The following is a 22,829-nucleotide window of genomic DNA, read 5'->3' as shown; positions in this document are numbered from 1 at the left end:
AGAGGAATGGATATTCATGAATGAGACAGTGGTCCTCTGAGAAAGCTTTTTGCAGACCAATGTATGTCACAAGAAGCGAACAAGCCACATGTGTCATTTGCTCATTCAATGAGTTGTGTAATATGCCGCTGAAACATTTTACATAAAAACAAGTGAAGCAGCTCTGCATTCCAATGAAACAGCGGAGTATGGAACAGGACCGAAGGGCGAGCAGCCGGCAGCGGCATCCTTGTTACATGGAAGGCGCAGGCAAGGATGGAGAGCGCAGCTACCAAGGCTGCGTCAAAGACCTTCACTCTGAACTCCCTGCATCCCACCGATCAGAGCCAGGGGGCTCAAGGAAGCAAAATGTGGGCACCTGATACATATGTAAAACTAGAGCCAGTCAGTGCAACAGGAATAAAGCTTCATCAGGCATTTATACAAACACGTGTATATTTTTAATTTCAAAATTTGAAGGTAACCACAATTGTATGTTTCCCTCACAACAATAAAATCAGAAGCAGGAAAATATAAAGGTGGCAGCTTTACATCTCGACATTAACAAACCTTAAGTCAACTGTTAAAATGGATGCTATTCTTAAAAGATAGTGTAACAAATGATTTCATAAAGCAGTAGCAGATACATTAATACCTTTCCCACCCCAGACTGACAAATACTCCACTACAGCACAGACAGCCAAAGCAATAGCAACACAAAGTTTCACTGCACAAAAGAAAACCAGAGAAGAATCCTCCCTTCCCCGTTACACTCTACTAGCAGGTCACCCTTTTTCCATAAAGTTTGTCATGCAATTACAATTACAATTGATCATAAGAGTAAAATGATGTTTGTGTTATTTTCTCCATCTAGAGCTAAGAAGTGTTAAAACTCTTCTTATTTTTTCCAACAGAACATTCTTAATGCCACACCAAGTTCCCTTTTGCAATAGTAATCCAAACCAAAAAGCTCTGAGCATCAGGCAACTCAAGAAGCAGAAAATTAAACAAGTCCAACTTGACTACTGATCACAAAAAATATTCTATAAGATATTGCATTCTTAATCAAAAACTAATACAGAGGTTGCTCTTAGGTGGTGAGTAAAAAGACGCAGAGGCTTTCAAACAGGATGGTTTTATTCCTTTGTTTTTAAATGCTCTTTCTACAGTAGTGGGACAGGAAGCAGCAGCAAAGAGGGGAAGGAGAAAACAGTTTAGAATATACAGCACTTCCTTTTGGGTTGAGTTTCCGGAGGCTCGAGGGCAGCTAGGATAGCCTCATCAAACACATTCTTCAGACCTCTCTACAAGACAGAGGGGAGGAGAGAGAATAGCAGCCAGGTTAGAGGATTAGAAAGACTAGCAGATACAATAGCAGTCTGGATTAAATGGGCTGAATTCACAGAAGCAATGTGCCTTCAGAAAATTAAGTGCCAGAAAGCTAGATCTTAAGCCCATTATCAGGACAGTAGATAACTGAACAGAAACTTCTTACATAAAAAGGGTTAACTGAGCAAGAAAGCAATTTTTATGGAAATGCTGTATGTTGACTTCTAAAACAATCACACTTTGAAAAAACAACATTTTAATGAAAATAATGCCTGGAGAAAAAAATGGATATGTAAACAAAACACAGATGGCTTGGATAAGCCTTGTAGAACTCCCGAGTATTTCCAATGAGAAGAATGATACACACATTCTGGAACTAAATCGATTACAATTTCAGGCTTCTGTGAATTCAGCCCCTGAATAACTGAAGGACACAAATAGACTTACAGGCATGCTACATGTTTCTAGATTCAATGACATATCTGGATGGGATTAATCAGGATTTAGAGTATATCAGTTTCCCAGAACAAAATGGTTCAGACATTTAGAAAGAATGTTAACTGTTCAACAGTACCACGTGGGAGAAGTTTAAGGAACAGACTCTAGAAACAGCATACACTTCAGTTATTCAGTAATGTTATTAGAGCAAGTAACCACCACCCAAGTCATAGGAAAACAAAGAATGGGGTCCTTGAATGAGTTTTAGCAAGCAGTCCAATGCTTTAAGATGTCTTCATGGATATCAGAGCATAAAGCATGGAGTGAAAACAAAGAATATTCTCAGATCTACAGGGATTAAGATGCAGAAACACACTTACACCTCAGGCAGAACTCCAACGTGACAGTGGGACTCAGCAGCACTGGTGCCTTGGGCCCAGGTCTACAGACTCACCTAAACTCACCTAAATCTGAAGCCACAGGTTTACCACCCAAGGAGGTTTCACGCGTTCTTTAAGTCAGTTTGATTCCAAGTAAAAATCTCCCGTAAGTCCCAGAACACAGCTCCAGTAACAAGTACCAGGCCCAGACTACCCCAGGTATTCCCACCCCAACCCTAGGCATCCCAGAAGACTGGCACCCACACATCCCATGAGGTACAAAATAAATGAGAAATAACATTAAGTACTTAAAAAGAAGCAAAGAAGTTAAAAAGTTTTCTTCTATGTCTTTTACAAAGTAGAAATGTTAAACAAAAGTAAAGTTCCTATGAAATTCTTTCTACACTATCTCAGAGCAAACTCTGGTAGTCAAATATAAAAGGAAAAGGGGAGGGTGGAAAGGGAAAAGCATTTTATAAAGGAAAAAAAGAGGACCATGAGAAACTAGGGCACCCCTTCATAAAAAGCAAATCCTTTCTTGCTTACTGACAAAGATAACTAATCCCCTAAAAAACAAAACAAATATTTGCTTTACCCATACTATCTGATATAAAGAGTTCAGTTTTAGAGGAACCAACAAACAGAATCTAGAGTCCTAAAAGTTCTATCTCCCAAACACAACCAGACACCCCATTTTCTATCTTCTCTTTTGACTTTTCCAAACGTCAAAATCTGGTAAGAAAAATGTAGTTGCTAAGACCTTTTCAAATTCCTACTGTCTGCAAAGTGAGTGACTTACTGTATAAACCTGTTCATATTGTAAAAAATCTTAAATGGAAGCATCCAATTCTTTAAACTTCACCAGTGACCTAGAATTGGATCCACATGGTCTATTTGCCTCCATTTCCCCCAAAGGCAACCCATACTTGGAGGAGAGGGGTATGCGAAGGATGCATACAGAGTCAGTTATAATCTGACACGTGTTCAACATATATCCTTCTCCAACACACACACACACACACACACCCCTCTCACTTTTCTCATGATGGTGTCAAAACACAAGCATCGGGCTTTTTTTTTTTTTTTTTAAATCTCAGTCAGTGCTGTGTGTGAGAGGATATAAGATCTTCTGAACTTGAAAATGTCTGCTTTTGCAATAGAACTGAACTGCCAAGGAAAACCGGGGGTGGGAGAATGATTTTAGACCTGGAAGTTATCCTGCGGAATACCCAGCTAAGCATAAAAATGTTATCTTTAAATATCCAACCTAGCACTGAATTGGAGATTATTAAATTATGTCTAGGCCATACACACTAACACGTAGTACATGCATAAAAGGTTAATTATATATGCCATTTGCCTTAGTATACATATAATCAAGAATCCAATAGTGTTTAAAAAAACTTAATAAAAAGAGCAATTACCTAAACAAGTAAGCATGATACATATACGTGGATTTAATGTAATTATAAGAAACCTCTTTAGCCCTACCCTATTCTAATTAGACATGTTTACTCAGTGTTCAAACCTCAAAGCACCCGTACCAAGAGAATAAAATATTTCTGTGCTATTTCCATAATTTTTTCCTTTGCCCCCAGAACAGTACTCAAAGGGGAGAATCAGTCAGTAACACCATGAGGGTGGAAAAGATGAAACCACACGGATCAGTTATAGCTCCCACTCTTAATAAATTCTAACACTGTTCCCTATCCTCAGAATCTGATGTTTCCCATCAAACTAGGAGAAGAGCTCCAATTAAATTATTCAGAAAGGGACAGAAGGATAGAGAGGACCACAGGAGGAAGGAATGTCTCTAAAAACACAAGAACTGATGCTTTTATAAAGCATGCTTGAGAAACAGCCAAGGCAGCTTTCTCTAAAATTAAAGTCTCAATTACTATGACTAATTCCCTATGTCATTTGAATTACCCCAGAAACTGTAGCATCAGTGGTGAGAATTGGTAAGAAAAGATCAGATATTTAGATAAAAATTTAAGTGTCTGGGGGGGAGGGGGAACCATTCACATACTCTCTTGTAAGTTAGTGCTAATCTGGAACCCTCCCATAAAATTTAACACAATCCCTGACTACTACAAATGAGTCAGTACAATATGGGAGCTCACCAACACAAGAGTTTTACTCAGAGCTTAATAATTTTCTCCATAAACACAGAACGTCTAGCAAAAGAATATATACTATGAAGCTGGTCCTAGTCTTCCTGGGCAGCTTTCTTGAGCACCGCAGACCACGGTTAAAAATAACCCCCAAATCCTGATACTCTTAAGAAACTACCCAACTGTAAATAAACAAGGGGCTACACAGTCCTCACCTGTGTGAGTGCAGAACACTCCACATACTTGACAGCCTTCAGGTCACGGGCCAGCTTTTCAGCAGTCTCTGGAGTGATAGGCTTCTGTTTGTTCTTGGCAAGTTTCTCAATCGTAGAGGGGTCATCTCGGAGATCAATTTGGGTCCCAACAAGCAAGAAAGGAGTCTTTGGACAATGGTGAGTTATTTCAGGCACCCACTAGAGAAAAAGTATTTTAAAAAATACATCTGCATTAATCCACAAGCCTCTAAAGCTTTTACTTTTTTTAAGATTTTTTTTATTTATTTGACAGAGAGAGAGAGACAGCGAGAAAGGGAACACAAGCAGCGGGAGTGGGAGAGGGGGAAGCAGGCTTCCCGCCGAGCAGGGAGCCTGATGTGGGGCTTAATCCCAGGACCCTGGAATCATGACCTGAGCCGAAGGCAGACACTTAACGACTGAGCCACTCAGGCGCCCCAAGCCTCTAAAGCTTTTTACAACAACTCAACAGAAGTTCTGTGGCCAGCTTTTTCAGGACAAGAGTATCTGACCAACTCACCTTTTCCTTCACATTTTCAAATGAGGATGGAGAGACCACTGAAAAACAGACTAGAAATACATCTGTTTGTGGATAACTCAGCGGTCGTAATCTGTCATAATCCTCTTGCCCTGGAGGAAAAAAAATTGGAGAAGTCAGCAACTGAATCTTGGTGTCCTCACAGCATCAAAATCACGAGTCAGTCAACAGATTAAGCACGCAGCCAACAGCATGCTGACCATTACTGAGAAAGCAACTTACTAATCTAATAAAATGTATGGCTTTTGTAATATAATACTTGATGACATTCTTACCCAGCTAATTCTATTTAGTATTTCAATCCCTGAAAACAGCAATGAATCCATTATACATTAATTTTTATTACCAATTTGTAGTTTTCAATCTTTGTGTCCATCAGCAACCCAACGACAACGTAATAAAAACAGTGAGCTATTGCTACAGAAATGGTTAAAATCAATCCTACTCAGATCTGGTTAAGAAATAATCACAGTGAAACCATCTAAGGAAACAAAAGTCTCAGTGAAACCCAGCTGACAAAATCCACTGCCCATCATGATTACCAAAGCATATTCACAGGCTTAGTTACTGTGTGCATTAAGACCAGTATATGAAAATGAGAACGCCTAAGAAAAAAAATAACTTGGCAAGAATCAATGGATGCCACATCTATGTGAGGATTATCCTAGTGAAAATTAGGATATTTGTATGGTCTTACAGACTGTTGATAAACCGCAAGGGGAAGAATGGAACTATACTGCCAAGAAATTTGGACATCACATTGACTGAGTCATTAAAATTACTATCACCAGTGAATGGCAGATGAATATCGTCTGCCCCTAGATTTATATCCTGAGAAAGACACATCCCTAATGTACTATTCCATACATAATCTGAACCTAATCATGAGAAAACACAGACCAAATCCAAAGTGTGGAATGTTTTATAAGGGGAGGAAAGGGAGAAGATGCACCTGTATCCTATAAAAATAATGTCATGAGAAACAAAACGAAAAAAGGGGGGGCTGAAGAACTGATCCAAATTAAGAGACTAAAAAGACATGACAACTAAATGCTATACGTGATCCTGTACTGAAAGCAGAAAACACTGGACTCAGCTAAGCTGAAAAAGCTGGAATAGAGATGTTGGATTCAAGTTCTGTATCAATGTTACATTTCCATAAGTTGCTTACTGTTAGACAAGAATGTCTCTGTTCTTAGGAAATACATAATTATTCAAGGCTAAATGGCTACGCTGTCACCTTACTCTCAAACAGCTCAGGGAAAAACAATTCATGTGTATATTGTATTGAAAGAGATTAATAAAGCAAATAGGGCAAAATGCTAATTGGTAAATCTGGTTAAAGGGTGTATGGAAGCTCCTGGTACAATTCTCTCAACTGTTCTGTAGGCTTGAAAATTATTTCCAGATAAAAAGTTTTTAAAATATCTATACACATTTCCGGGGCACCTGGGTGGCTCAGTCATTAAGCGTCTGCCTTCGGCTTAGGTCATGATCCCAGGATCCTGGGATCGAGTCCCACATGGGGCTCCCAGGGAGCCTGCTTCTCCCTCTCCCCCTCCCCCTGCTTGTGTTCCCTCTCTCGCTGTGTCTCTCTCTGTCAAATAAACAAACAGAATCTTAAAAAAAAAAAAAAAAGTATCGATACACATTTCCAAAACCATGAGGGGAGGGGAGGAGTTGCCAGAACAGGGTTTAACACTCCAATTTCAAAAATGAGCTACAGCAATCCTATGTTTTAAAAGAATGGTTAAGTACTAAGTGCCACTGAACTGTACACTTAAAAATGGTTAAAATGGTAAATTCTGTATTATATATATTTTACCACAATAAAAAATATTTAAAGGGGAGAAAAGGAGAGTTAAATATTTTGTATGCCAGTGAAAATGTTTTTTTGCCAGCATTGAGAGAGAATACAAGAATTTAGGGTAGCTATCAAAACATGATAATTAAAGATATTACTGTTATTGCCACTTGAATAAGCAATACATTGGGAGTAGACAATAAAGGATCTATCTTCAGGACAATAAAGAAATTAAAAGTTAAACGAAAAGGGAAATGGAAGGAGATTACAAAAAAATAAAATCGTCATCACCACCTCTAATATTGATTGCATGCTTACTCTTAATATTCTAGGGTCAGAGTCAAAGGCTTTAAAGGTATGCACTTAACAAGTGTAACTTTCACTTCTTAAATTATAATGTAGAATGTATAATTACAGACATGGAAGAGATTTAAAAAGAAAAGAATGGGCTTAAAGAAAACAAAATCAGCCAAACTCCTTAACTCTCTCAATCTAAACAGCCTGAGCTCTAACACTGGCTGGAGCATTGACACATTACATACCAAAGCTCCAATAAAACAAAACAAAAAATAAATTTTAAAATAAGATAAAGCTGGTAAGAACAGATACTACACTAAAGCAACTAACCAAGCCTTATTAAAAAAAAAAAGTACATTCACACACCTTTTCTTAGCTTTATTCTCTATTCAAATGGAATGAATATATTTCAAAAAAATTAAGCCTGACATAGACTAGAAAAGGGTTTCATTTTTAGTCATTCAGCTGCTGCAATCAATCCGTGTTTGTGCACATCAAAAACAAATCCAACTCTATATTCCTGAGCACCACTAAGAGCATCTAAATGAGTGTCCAATGTGTTACATGCAATGAACCTTCTACTCAGATGAAGACAGAAAACAAATAGCCATTCTTTTTTGAATACTAGGTCCAAAGCAGTATTGGTCAGTCCGTTTATTTGTAATAAACAAACCCTCAAAGCTAGAAATCTTTCTTTTCCTTTCCCAAGGAGAAAAAAAATCAGAAATGAAATTGTTCAATAAACAGAAATGAGGCTACCTTACCTCTACTTCTGCTTCAAGTGCTTTTTTTTTTTTTTTTTTTTTTAAAGAATGTTAACTTCCTCAAGAAGACAGTGCCTGGATGGAGACTCAGAAGATAGTAAGGGTAGAGGGAGAAATTCAAGGCTGAAGGGGTGTTATGAATTACTGTGTTTTGTTCAGAGAACCATCAGCATTTCACTGTTGTCAAAGCTGAATTAGGAGCAATAAGACTGGAAATGTGACAAAGGGCAAATCCACAGCACCCCTTGGATGTTCTGTTCCTCTGAAGCTGTAACACAGTTTCTCAAAAGGACACCATTTTATATCCAGTGTGCATGTCTTCAAAAAAATAATAAATTTTTTTCTCTTCATAATGCAGAAATTCCATGGTTGCAATTTTTTAAAACCAGGTGCTTTCTTACCTGTTCAATATGGCTACCTAATAAGCACCCACCCACAGTCTGCCTTTACCATCCTTTCATATGTTAGAAGTAACTATCGCCATATGTGACATGATGAATTACCTTAGACTTACTGAGCTGGAATGCTACCAAGCTCTAGGAAGCCTCCGGATGAACCTAAGCCCAGTCTTCGAATTTTACTGGTTCTCTCTGCTTCCCTTTCTTGTAACTATTCTGTTGGCTTCCTACCTTTTTAGACTCCCCCTCCTCCCCCCTTTTTGGTGTCATTTCCCCTTGTATTATTCATAGTGTAGTAGTTTTTCACTGCATATAGGAGAGGGACAGGGCATGGCAGTGTCAGTAGGAGCAAAGGCCTGCCTGGGAGAGTCTGGGTGGGGGCACACAGCCTTCAAAGGGGATTTAGCATAACTGAGCATGACAGTTTGAAAAGCTCACAGGTCCTGCCCCCAACTTCCTTGACTTCCCCTACCCTCCTCACCACCTGCAAACCTTGACATCACTCGGTGTGTTTGAAAGTACGCCTTTACTGCAATCGTTTGAGGTCCCTGTGCATGTGGTTAAGTGGCACAAATCGAAATGCCCTTGCTGCTTCTCTCCCCTCAGCCTGGAATCTCCATTTAAGGAAAAAGAATGAGTGTAGTCCCTTAATATGAGTAAAATTCTTCATGATCCAAGCATAATTTATCCAGCTAAAATTTATCCTCTAAGTATGTCACAAATAGCTGTTATTCACTTGATAGAGTCAATGTCATCACTGAGTATCCTTTAAGGTACGCAACATGATCAAGAAAATCGCACTCTATGTCCAAGTCAGGTCTTGACTACAAGTCTTAAATTATACCTACTCTAACAGCACACCAGCTCACTGCTTAACTTCCAACATTTGCCAAAAAAGCTGGGATACATCTCATGGGTTGCTGACCTTTCCCTTGTTTAGAATCTCATATTTAAAACTGAAATTCAGGGGCGCCTGGGTGGCTCAGTCATTGGGCATCTGCCTTCGGCTAGGATCATATCCCAGGGTTCTGGGATCAAGCCCCGCATCGGGCTCCCTGCTCTGCAGGAAACCTGCTTCTCCCTCTCCCACTCCCCCTGCTTGTGTTCCCTCTCTCTGTGTCTCTGTCAAATAAATAAATAAAATCTTTAAAAAAAAAAAAAAAAGGAAAGAAAGAAAGGAACTGACAGTGGGGTGATGATTATACAAAAATACAACAATTATACAACAATTTAACAAGACAAGCATGTTGAGTAAAAAAAAAGCTAAATACAGAACGAAATACACAACAGTACAACATGTGAAGGAAAAAAAGAAGAAAATAACTATGGGGGGAACTCATGAACAAAAACTTAGTGTCGTGACCACAGAAATAAAAGCTGTGAGACAGAGACAGAGTCCTATCTGTGATCTTTTTTTTTTTTTTTCTTTTTAAGTAGGCTCTAGGGACAACTGGGTGGCTCAGTCGGTTAAGTGTCTGCCTTTGGCTCAGGTCATGATCCCAGGGTCCTGGGATGGAGTCCTGCATCAGGCAGCTTCCCTACTCAGCCTGCTGCTTCCCCTGCTTGCTCAGTCTCAATCTCTCTCTCCCTCTCTCTCTTTCTGACAAATAAATAAATAAAATCTTAAAAAAATTTTTTAAAAATATAAGGGGCGCCTGGATGGCTCAGTTAAGCGTCTGCCTTCAGCTCAGATCAAAATCTCCAGGTCCTGGGATCGAGCCCCACAACAGGCTCCCTGCTCAGCAGATAGTCTGCTTCTCTCTCTCTCTCTCTCTCTCTTTCCCTCTCTTAAAAAAAAAAAAATCATTAAAAATAAATAAATAAAAATGAAATAAAATAAAATAAAAATTAAAAAAATAAGTAGGCTCTACCCCCAACCTGGGGCTTAAACTACCTTGAGGCTTAAACAACCCTGAGATCAAGAGCCGCATGCTCCACCGACTAAGCCAGCCAGGTATCCACCTATCTCTGATCTTATATGGTATTAAATAAATCTGTAAGAGTTGCAGCCAGCACCTCCCAAACCTCTTATACATAAGCCATTAGCTTTGTTTAGAGACTTTGTATGAGAAGTATAGTTCTCCCTTGTCAGTTTTTGTTTCACACTAAAAAAAGAGAGAATTGTAGCCAGAGGTGAGATAGGAATGCTATAAAGAGAATTCAGAACAAAATGACAAAAAGTCAGCAGATTAAACACAATCAAACTGTCCGAGGCCATCTCAGTGGGGATGAAATCTTTAGCAGAAAGAAAACTAAGTTAATGGCATGACTTGAACCAGGGACAGGGACTCTGAGATTAAGGCCTCTGCAGAAGGATACAAGTCTCCCCTTAAGTGTATCAAAAACAGAGACTCACTACGGATGCCTACTGCCCCAATTCTCCAATGCCTGTCAAAAAAGAAAAAAAACTGTGGCTTATAAAGTGACCTCAACAATGAAGATGGAAAACCCCCAACTTGCCTGGGCTGTTAAAATCATTTCCTTAGTGAATGTTTTTTAACCCCCAGAAAGATTCAGAATCTAATATAAAGATGAAATAAATCAAATACTATTATTGTTAATTTTCAGTTACATTTAGGAATAATCTATCCTTATTTAACACCCAGTACCTATAATATTTAAAATAATCTGCCATATTAAAGAATATGATAAGATTTGTTCTCTGATTCCAACTTAAAATGTATAACTGAGTAACTGATCTTAACCTTGGGGCTTTTTAGTTGAAAAATGTTAAGAATTTTAATAAAGGTTATAAATAATACTGTTAATGATAAATTAAAACATAAATACAGGAAATCATAAGTTATCAGGCTAACTGAGGCTATGTATATAAAAGACTGGGAATGCTTCACTTGTCAGGTCAAACAAATTGAATTAAAACAGAAAACTGAATATATTAAATTTATAAATGCAGTTTAAAGTGCCAGAAGATATTTAACACAGTTGTAAATGAGGCTGATTGGGATTCAAGTCTTATCAACATAAGTTAAATAAACCAATATTCATCAAAGGACCCTTGGCCACCTTGAGAATGATTTCTTAAAAGTGACTATTTTAATAAAAAAATTTATTAAGTTGTACAACTAAATTTAAAGGCTTACCCACTCCAAAACTAAATACTGAAGAGAAATAAAATATGTCCATACAAAGATTTGTATACAAATGTGCGCAGCACCACTATTCACAATAGCTTAAAACTGGAACCCAAACGTCCATCAACTTGTAGACAGATAACCAAATTGTGCTAGATTCACAGTAGGGACTACTACTCAGCAATTAGAAAAAACTACTGACACATACAAATAGATGAATCTCAAAAAGATGATGCTAACTGAAAGAAATCAAGCACAAAAGACTACATATTATAGGATTCCATTTATATGAAATTCTAAAAAAGCAAAACCACAATGATAGAAAGCAAAGCTGTGGCTGCCTGGGGCCAAATCAAAAAGGGATTCTTAAAGAGCACAAGGACATTTTTTAGGTGATAGACGTTGATTATGGTGGAAGTTACATGACTATCTAGTCAGTAAAATTAATCAAACTGAACACTTAAAATGACTGAATTCTATTGTATTTTACTTCACTAAAGCTAAAAAAACAAAATACTGATTAAACACTGATTTGAAATTTAAAAATAAAATTTAAAATTAATTTTCAACCCTAAAAGGCCATAAATTGGGACACCTGGGTGGCTCAGTCGGTTAAGCGTCTGCCTTCAGCTCAGGTCACGATCCCAGGGTCCTGGGATTGAGTCCCGCGTCGGGCTCCCCGCTCCGCGGGGAGCTTGCTTCTCCCTCTGCCTCTGCCTCTCTCTCTCTATCTCTCATGAATAAATAAATAAAATCTTTAAAAAAAAAAAAAGGCCATAAATTATCTTTTTTCTGCATATAAATTGCCTCCAAGGGCACACATGAACACAGAAAAATCCCTCACCTATCATGAAGTACAGGTCATTATTTTTTCTATTTTCCAAGTTTCCTCCAATACACCATTACTCTTGTAATTCTTAATTCATAAACATTTTAAAGGCCTAAAACACAATTAGAAAGCCACTGATCTCTAAACTGAACTGCTTACTACTGTCCTACTGTCTCTCCATTTCACCTTCCCAACTAAATCTAGACAGTCCCTCAAAATGAGCAGTATAACATACTCCGTAAGAGCAGTATGTCAGCTGGCAGACAGGGAGAGAGTAACTCATAAAAAGTGAAGCACTTAAAATTCCTAAATACGAAAAGGTTACCTTTCTGAAATTTACCTTTGGCTAATTAAGCTGATAATAACAGAGACTGCAGAGAGAGAAGTCAGAAATTAAGATGCACAGCCACTGTTAAAACAACGAGGAAATAACACTGAGGAATTAGGTATACTTAAGGAAGAAAGCAATTTATTCCTTTAATTTCAAAAGCTGACCACAAATGTCAGTGTGAGCTAGGTATTGGTTCATGTTCAAAGCATTTTCAGATGTAGTATAAAATAACAAACTATGTCTATAAGAAGCATATATTATATAGACACAAATCCTAATTAAGCTTTCAAATTTCAGAGGGTGATAATACAGCTTGCCTAATATACTCTGCTCTCACCCTACTTTATTTCCTTCCACACTATCCACCCAAGGAACTCCAAACTCCTATTGTGATTCCAGGTCTGGGACTGCCTCTTGAGTCAAGCATCAGCCATCATAATATACGATCCTACTAAGTATTAACAAAAGGCAAGTGGTTTGCTAATATGCTAGTTTCCCAAAATGTCCACAAAAAAAGACAGACAACCAGCAACTTTAATAGTTATAGACTAAAACCCGAAAGACGTCAAGTTTTCACCTGCAGTATCAAAAAGTCCAAGAGTATATGGCTCTCCACCAATCATAACTGTGACTGCATAGTTGTCAAAAACCTAAAAACATAAAAATACAACATCGTTAGTGTGCAAGGGGATGGTCAAAATGGGCTAGAACAACTCTTTAAGTAAAGGCAATATTTCTTCCCTAAAACTTAATCCTCTCTTAGTCCATATGGTTCTTATATAACCAACCTTGCCAACTAAACCCTTGCATGAACTAAATGATTCTTGAGAAAAAGTGACAGGGGATGTATTCTGGGAGGTCCGCTCTACCCCAGCAGCCTGGATTAAAAGCCACAAAAAAGCTAGAGGTGTCACAGAAGCAGAGTCCCCGAGCTATACAAAACGATCCTCTTCAAGTTTAAAACTTTGAGACAGTTAAGTTTATAGTTTACCTTAATGCTCAATCTGATTTCTAAGAAATTAATTCTTCACAGACCATTTCATTTTAATCTAGAATTTAAATATCCTAGATCGATGATAATCTTCTTCCTTTCAGGGTTCAAGACAAGAAGTGCCTTGTTACAAACAAGCCCATTAGAGAGAAATAAAGGGAACCCTCAAGGTCAAGGTGTCCAAGACAAGGTTGGGAGACTGTTGAGATTTCACGAATAAAACTTACATTACTGGATACAAATCACATGACCGAAGAGATCTTCTGTGACTAGATGCTTTTATTTGCGAATACTGTAAAACCCATGACGAACTCAGTATATACTAATACTGGTTGTGCTAAATTATTTGTGAAAATGGGAGGTAATGGCGCTAAATGGAAAAAGACCCAACACTAATTCATGGATTCCTCTGAATTGAAAATGAAAAGCAATCTTTCCAACTAGAAGAATGTTACATTTTCAGATCAGCCCAGCTTCATCTAACTTTCTGGCTCAGGCTTAATGGATTGTTTAAATGTAAACAAGAGTGGAAGCAAGGGCATGGGGTAGTTAAAGGAAAGTCAGTTCTTGATAACAAGAACAAGGAAGGGGCACCTGGGTGGCTCAGTCCGTTAAGCATCTGCCTTCGGCTCAGGTTATGATCCCGGGGTTCTGGGATCGAGACCCGCTCCCTGCTCAGCAGGGAGTCTGCATCTCCCTCTGCCCCCTGCTCATGCTCTCTCTCAAATAAATATTAAAAAAAAAAAAAACAAGAACAAGGAAAATTATAATGAATGTGGTTAAGCTCTCAAACACACAGATTACTTTTTTAAGTCATACCTAACCCTCTTTCAGAGACCTACATACAAACACATATATGAAACACCCGCGAGCCCCCCTTAAATAGAACACCTCATGACCAAAGTCATAACACAGACTCAAATCATGTTTACAAGAAAATAATTTTAATGGAGACTGAAATGCCAAAATTCCGACAGCTGTCCTCTGAAACAAGATTCATGTATCTCTGAAAGTCCCCTAAAAGTCCCTCACAACCTCAGAGCTTTTCACTTAACCATGTCCCCAAATGGGCCAACAGATTTAATTATACCTTCAAATTCTCCCCCTCTAAGAAACCTAACCTTCCCGCTTCCTACAGCCTTGGCCTACCTCAATCACTTAGTCTGCTTTGGGTTATTACAGATTGTCAATTCTAATTAAACATAATCACCAAACCCTTAACCTGTATTCACCCTCTTAATAATGTTCATGTCTCTTAAGATTAACCTAAAGTAGGGGCGCCTGGGTGGCTCAGTCGTTAAGCGTCTGCCTTTGGCTCAAGTCATGATCCCAGGGTCCTGGGATCGAGCCCCGCACCAGGCTCCCTGCTCCGCAGGAAGCCTGCTTCTCCCTCTCCCACTCCCCCTGCTTGTGTTCCCTCTCTCACTGTGTCTCTCTGTCAAATAAATAAGTAAAATTAAAAAAAAAAAAAAAATTAACCTAAAGTATTCAGACATTTTCTTCCTTTTTACTTCCAAACAATACTAATCCCATATTAATCATATATAGGTTCTTCATAACTCCTAAAATAACTCAAAAGAGGCGGTCACTGCAAGCCAGGCCAACCCTAGCTCGGCCTGCATCACTGAAAGAACATCTGTGTTTAACGTAATTATACCACTGGGTTGGATCACCCAACTTGGGACAAACAGTGTATCCCCAAACACATTCTTTCACAAGTGAGTGTTACTCTAACTCTTCTCTCTCACTTCATTATCTTTATTATTCCCATTTTCCCTCTACTCTTCTAAGGAGCTGATAAAAAGCATTTGTGGGAGAGGATACCCAAAGGCTTCTGCTAATGTTCTCATAACAAAAACGGGTCTCTGCCCTTAACCAATTTGGAGCTCCATTACTGCTAAGACAACAGCTCTATGAGATCCTCTTCTATCCCCTAAGGAGAGTAAGTGGAAACACATACTAATTTCTCTGAAGTTACAAGACCCCAAAAAGCATCCCAGACCTCCAAGCACTGATGACTCATTGGTCAAGTTATCAAAAAAAAGGTCACCTCATTCCAAGCCATAGAGCATACTTCTCCAGAGACCACCACTCTTTAGAATCTTGTCTACTGGAGTTTGGTCTCCCAGCACTTCTTGCATACCCTTGTATCACCCTTCTGACTCTTCACTGATTCTTCAGCTGTTAATTTTAAAGTGTATATAATTTACCCATGAGAAGATCTTTAAAAACAGGACACAAAGGCAAACAACAGAAAAATTTCAGTACACACATAGTTTTCAAAAGATTTCCAAATAGAATACATTTCACTAACAGATGGAAGCCTTTATACTTACAGTCGGTACATACTCAGATGGAAATTTGTTTGTTGTGTAGGATATCAGAAGACATGTTTTACCAACGGCACCATCGCCCACAACAACACACTTAATTGTCTGCATTGCTGAAACAGTTTTGTATCCACTTTAAATATTTCAAATTCGATGATGACCTACAAAAAGATGAAGGATATTTGTTTCATTTGTAGTGATATATTTATTTTTTTTTCTTCTACTAGCAAGAGATTCACTCATTCAGAGCAAGAACAGAACTAGCACCGTAACTACTGTGGTTGCAAGAACCTAAAAAGAGAAATAGTGACTAGCTCAAAGTCAAAATAACAAATAAGAGTCAATTTTCTAAGTTTCTGATCCCTGGCTGTTTTCAACGTGTTTTTTTAAAAGTCCAAAGTAGTGTATTTCTATAATGAGAGAGAGGGGGGCACCTGGGTAGTTCAGTCAGTTAAAAATGTGTCTGACTCTTGATTTGGGCTCAGGTCATGATCTCAAAGTTGTGAGATCAAGCCCTGTGTCGGGCTCTGGGCTGGGTGTGCAGCCTGCTTGGGATTCTCTCTCTCCCTCTCTCTCTCTGCCCCTCCCCCACTGCACATGTGCTCTAATAAAAAAAATTAAAAATTAAAAAAGAAAGAGAAGAGGCTATTTCAGAATGAATCCCATGTAGTGTGCCAAGTATGACTGTGTGAAACTTCTCCTTCAGTTGTATGTGCACACATGTGTACACACATGTTGTATGTGTCCTAGACTGCAATACAGAGGTCACTGATTTAAAGAAATGTCCATTTATCCAATCTTAGAGCTATAATTAATCAGGTTGGTTACAGCTACAGAGCACCACCACCAACCCCTTGTAACAAAAGAGCAATATGAGGAATTGGACAAAGATCAGGGTGATCCCTGGTCTCAGCAGCTATTCTGACACCAGGCTGCCTAGTTACTAACTCAATATTCACGGCATGGAGAGGCCAAAACCTACATTTTTATAATAAAGAGTCAGATCACTCTAAAGCACACTGACTTATAAGCAGATATAATTAGTTTCTCTTACTATAGTCCTCCACTCTAAGAAACTATTGACTACAAACGCACCAAAGATTTATTATATTTCATCAGTTCAGAGATGCTTGCTTTCACATTTAAACATCTCTAAAATCAGGACGCCTGAGTGACTCAGTTGGTTAAGCCTCTGCCTTTGGCTCAGGTCATGATTCCAGGATCCTGGGATGGAGCCCCATGTTGGGCTCCCTGCTCTGCGGGAGTCTGCTTCTCCCTCTCCCTCAGCCCATCTTCCCTAACGTGTGCCCCCCCAATAAATAAAATCTTTTATAAATAAACAAACTTCTCTAAAATCAGAACATGTCTTTACCGTAAGATTCTTAAAATCATTAGCAGTCATTTTTTCCCCACCTTTTGACATCTAAGAAATCAGGATAAACGGCATCTTAGAATCAACGAAAACTTTTTTTTAAAAGATTTATTTATCTTAGAGAGTGAGAGTGTGCTCACAGGGGAGAGGCAGAGGAAGAGGGAGAGATTCCTCAAGCAGACTCCCCACTGAGCATGGAGCCCAACACAGGGCTCAATCCCAGGACCCTGAAATCATGACCTGAGCTGAAACCAAGAGCCAGAGCCCAACCAACTGAGCCATCAATGAAAACTTTTTCCAGAAAAGTTTTTCTGGAAGAATAAAAAAGAAACATCATGCCCTGTATACCTACATTTTAAGATAAAGTCCTATTTCAATTAGAATCCTGAAGGGGTTGCAATTTCTTGTTGGCTAGAGCCGCCACCTTATTAAACATAAAAATGTCAGAACCACCTAACTCGGCTGGATGCCATGCCTACTTTGTCCTACAGTACCCATCACAACTCTTAATCATAATGAGTTATAAATGCCTGTTAACATCTCTGTACATATATTAGGAGTGACTTAGGAAATATACACTCTCCCATTCCGCATCAAAATCATCCTGATTGTATTTCTCTTTATTTAACCTCCTTTTATCTTGTTCCTTCCCTTTTCCTTATAATGCACTAAAGAAGCACTCATACTAATACAGCATTAAAGGTTAAAGATCTTAATCCCTAAACTGAATCAAAATTATTTATCAAAATAATTAAGCACACTGAGTACTAATTATAGAGAATTACTCCTAAAGAATGTCTTTTACATAATAATAAAGAAGAGGAAAGAGGAAAAGCTTTCTTCTCAGGGTTCCTGAATCTACCACTGAAAAAAAACATAATGTTCTGGGAAAAAAATAATGTCTTCTGTAGAATTTCTTTTCAATTCACAGTGAAGAAAAGAAAGGTAAGCAGAGGGGCGCCTGGGTGGCTCAGTCGTTAAGCGTCTGCCTTCGGCTCAGGTCATGATCCCAGGGTCCTGGGATCGAGCCCCACATCGAGCCCTGCATCGGGCTCCCTGCTCCTCCCTCTCCCACTCCCCCTGCTTGTGTTCCCTCTCTTGCTGTGTCTCTCTCTGTCAAATAAATAAATAAAAAATCTTTAAAAAAAAAAAAAAAAAGAAAGGTAAGCAGAAAGTTCTGATCATTCTACAGAATATTTTCCAGGTGCCTACAAATCTATTTCAAGTTCAGTTCTTACACCTTCTATTTCTCCTGATTATTATTACCAGGTGATTTTATGTAGAGTTTAATCATAAATACTGGGCAGAAAGTAATGGTTGACCACTGTGGCAGAGACTGCTACTGGTCTGCCAATTCCTTTCTTCTTTAGTAATAGAATTTTCACTTAAGCACATGGTCCCCAGTAAAGACAGACTGCATTTCCTAAAGTCCTCTGCAGCTGGATTGTGACCACTGTGATTAATGGAGTGGAAATGATGGATGCAACTTTCAGGACTAGCCTTAAAAGCAAGGGGAACAGTCTCCCTGTTCCAACCTGTAGGCTGGAATGCAGACGTGATGATGAGAGCTGAAGCAGTCATACTGAACCACAAGACGCAAATTACATGCTAAGGATGAGTAACACAAGAGGAAGGGCCAGCCCTGGATTGCCTCCAGGACTCTTACACAAGAAAGAAACTTCTCTTTCATTAAAGTCCCTAGTATTTTGGATTTCGCTGTTACAGCAGTAGAACTGATATCCTAATTACTGTATTTCATAGACTCTAGGAAGCCAATGATTTTTAAATACATCCTAAATTTAGAAGTCTTAAATGTAGGAGAAAAGTGTCTTAGAATCATTGAAATTCTAGTAATACCTGGATTTATCAAATAACTTTACAGTAAAGCTGACCACTTTTGAGACTGTCTCAGAAACATCTAAGATAAAGGTTCCTTCTAAATTTTAATTGTGGTTGAAATCAAATTAATTGTCATCCCTAACTATGAAGCTCCTTATCTTCATTCTATATCTGGTACTCACTTTTAAGACTTACAACCCATACAAACAAGCTAATACAAAATCAACAGCCCACTTAAAGCCTGAAACTTCTAGTGGAGGAAGAGCCACTGTTTCTCAAAATTTTCATTAAGATTCCCTAGGGAATAAGAAGAAACTGAGAACAAAAAATTCCCATGATCAGAGCTATGAATATGACTGCCTCATGTGCAAAATAACAACTATGACAAGCTGTGGACAAGGCTGGAGCTAGTCTAAAACATTCCAAAGAAGAGCTTTCATTAATAACTGTATTTAAAAAGAATAATTTAAATCTGATTCACACTAAATTCCTTTTATATATTATAAATATATTTGGAAATTCCACCAAAATTAGCTGTCTTCAGCAGCCGATTCACAAATAGCAGTCTTAGAACCTGGTTCTTTCTGTGGAAACCTTAAATGCAGTACCTCTCTCTGATACCAGCAAGAATAAGGAAATGTTAATGACATCATTCTTGGGGTGCCTGGGTGGCTCAGTCGGTTAAGTGCCCAACTCTTGGGTTTCCGCTCAGGTCATGATCTCATGGATTGTGAAATCGAGCCCTAAGTTGGGATCCTAAGTCTGCTTGAAGATTCTCTCCTTCTGCCTCATCCCCCTGTCTTTCTCTCTCTCTCTCTCAAATAAATAAATCTTTAAAAAAAAGAGAGAGAGAGATCATTCTGGCCACCAGGAAACTTCCAACTGTAAAGTAAAACATATGGATACAACACAATTTGTACTAGAAAAATCTACAATGTAAGTTTAGGAAAAAAGGTAACACTATTTCAAATGGGCTCATAAATCTCTCAGCATTCTTTTTTTTTAAGTAGGCTCCACTCCCAGCATATCCAGGGCTTAAACTCACGACCCTGAGATCAAGACCCAAGCCTAGATCAAGACCCAAGCCTAGATCAAGAGTCAGACACATAACCGACTGAGTCACCCAGGTGTCTCCTCTCTCTGCATTCTTAAGCACAAATTCATTAAAACTAAATGACAAACTTTCTGAGGGCAATCTTTAAGATTTTCCAAAGGAAGGTAATAGATTCGTGTAACAGAGATGTGCTCTGCATATAGTTTGGCTAGATCACAGAACAAACATTACTACTTTGAGAACTTTTAGAAGTCTGTATCTTCTCCTGTCCCAGCAGAAGAAAGAGCCCCCAAGCCAACTGGGCCCTTCTTTGTGTGACCTGCCTAAAAAGTTGGAAAGAATATCCAAAATACATAAACTTCATTTATAAGTAATAGTAATTTTCTTAACTTTGAAGTCAGGAAAACTGGGTTTTAATCCTGCTCAGCACTTACTAGTGACCTGGGCAAGGTTCTTAACCTCTTTTTGCCTTAATGTTCTCATTTGTAAAACAGAACTAATTATGTCAACCTTGCACAGTTGTTATAAAGATTAAATAACATAAAAGGACCTCACAGCTCACAGCACATACTCAATATACATAAATTCATCTACCAAGTGCGCTAGTTAAATCAATCCTACTTCACACCTATTTTCATCCAACTGGGTCAAAACTTACACTGGTGGATTATTACCTAATCAAAACTTTTTCACACTCTGCACATAATAGGTATGCCAAAAACTAAGTTAAAATTAACTGAATGTTTGCTATTTAGCTAATGACACACACACAAAAATAAATGAAACAAGAAACCCAAATATTTCTTCACCTGAAGACTTCTGTATTCTTTTTATAGTTCCTGTATCTTATTTCTGTATTTTACAGAGCAGTTCCTAAAAATAAGTAACCTAACAGGTGTTAACAAAATAATTTAGTATGAGAACAGAGCCGATCACTATTGTTAAATGACGAATTAAATGTTTTTAGTTTACAAATCATCACTGCCTACATGTTTGAATTTAGCCTCTAAATCAGCAATTCCAAAATTATCAGACCCCCAAAATTACCTGGAATGGGTTTGTTAACAATTCAGATTCCCAGACCCTCACCCCAAATCTAATAAATCAGAACTCAACACTCTCTACATAATCCTAATGTAAAATGAAGCTTGAGAACTACTATCTTACATGATCGCAAGACAAGGAATACCAATTAACACAAGAATCTAAGCTAAGATAAACATTATTGGCATTTTAGACCACCTAGAAGTGAATTTCTTAAAGTAGAATCAAAATTACCAACATGAAATAACTGTATCAACCAGGCATTTTACGTATTTAGTAATGAAAAACTCATGTTAGATATTGAGAGAGCATGAACCAAGATACTTCAGAGGTGCTTCAATTACTAGTTTAACCTAAGTGTTCTCAAATAATAGGAGCAAATACTTACACAGCACTTACTATGTGCTATATACTGTTCTAAACATATTACACATTTTTTTTAAAAGATTTTATTTATTTATTTATTAGAGAGCGAGCGAGAGAGAAACAGCATGAGAGAGGAGAGGGTCAGAGGGAGAAGCAGGCTCCCCGCTGAGCCGGGAGCCCGATGTGGGACTCAATCCCAGGACCCTGGGATCATGACCTGAGCCAAAGGCAGTCGCTTAACCAACTGAGCCACCCAGGCACCCCATATTACACATTTTTATACATTTCATCCTCCCAACAACCCTACGAGGTATGTACTATATTATCCCTATCTTGCAGGTAAGAAAAGTGAGGCTCAGTAAAGTTAAGCAGGCCAAGATTACTCAGCCAGTTAATGAATTTAAACCCGAGCGGTATGACTGCCAAGCCCCTGCTCTAAAACACTATACTAGTCACTACCTCTCCTCTCACTACCTCTCCTGAGAAGTGACAGTGATTAAAAACAAACATGATCAGTGCAAATGGAGTGGCAAGTATGTACCTATGACAGCTGCCAGCACTGGAAAGAGGAAGGGAGAGGAGGAAGCAAGAAACAGGAGCTAAGTTCATTTCCTATTTCTTCACCCTGCAGACAACTACTAGATTTTATTGGGAGAAGGGAAGAATTAGTAAGACAGAGTTTGCTCTTCCCCTTTCTATAGTCCCATAAATCTTTCATTTCTCAGGCTTCCTGACCTAAGCTCAGCAATCTGTCAGAAACTGGTTTTGGGTCCCCTGTTAAAAGCATTGGTTCAACAAGTCAGGAACCGACAGATGTTGGCGAGGATGCGGAGAAAGGGGAACCCTTCTACACTGTTGGTGAGAATGCAAGCTGGTGCAACCACTCTGGAAAACAGTATGGAGGTTCCTCAAAAAGTTGAACACAGAGCTACCCTACGACGCAGCAATTGCACTACTGGGTATTTACCCCAAAGATACAAATGTAGTGATCCAAAGGGGCATGTACACCCCAATGTTTATAGCAGCAATGTCCACAATAGCCACAATATGGAAAGAGCCTGATGTCCACCAACAGATGAATGGATAAAGAAGATGTGGTGTGTGTGTGTGTGTGTGTGTATATACACACACACACACACACACACAATGGAATGTTATGCAGCCATCAAAAAATGAAATCTTGCCATTTGCAATGATGTGGATGGAACTGGAGGGTATTATGCTAAGCAAAAAAAGTCAAACAGCGAAAGACAATTATCATATGATCTCACTGGTATGTGGAATTTGAGAAACAAGGCAGAGGATCA

The 22,829-nt window shown here is 38.6% G+C and overlaps 1 protein-coding gene across 4 annotated transcripts in view; it reads right to left on the bottom strand.

Annotated features, from left to right (window-relative positions):
* CDC42 (cell division cycle 42) overlaps positions 1–22,829 on the bottom strand; it is a 41,333-nt gene that overhangs the window by 1,725 nt on the left and 16,779 nt on the right. For 2 of the 4 annotated variants that reach the window (XM_081817666.1, XM_081817667.1), the window contains exons 2-5: positions 15,854–16,008; positions 13,104–13,176; positions 4,994–5,103; positions 4,456–4,653 (exon numbers count right to left, since the gene is read on the bottom strand). In XM_081817666.1, the coding sequence (XP_081673792.1) occupies positions 4,456–4,653; positions 4,994–5,103; positions 13,104–13,176; positions 15,854–15,958 (486 nt within the window). In that variant the 5' untranslated portion in view covers positions 15,959–16,008. Of the gene's footprint in view, positions 1–1,098; positions 1,284–4,455; positions 4,654–4,993; positions 5,104–13,103; positions 13,177–15,567; positions 15,598–15,853; positions 16,009–22,829 lie in introns of those variants that run through there. The other 2 variants (XM_081817668.1, XM_081817669.1) reach the window with 2 other exon arrangements.

The sequence above is a fragment of the Leptonychotes weddellii genome, chromosome 4, assembly GCF_054177405.1.
Source record: "Leptonychotes weddellii isolate Sample4059 chromosome 4, ASM5417740v2, whole genome shotgun sequence".
Classification (NCBI taxonomy): domain Eukaryota; kingdom Metazoa; phylum Chordata; class Mammalia; order Carnivora; family Phocidae; genus Leptonychotes; species Leptonychotes weddellii.
This window is presented reverse-complemented; position numbering and strand designations above follow the sequence as displayed.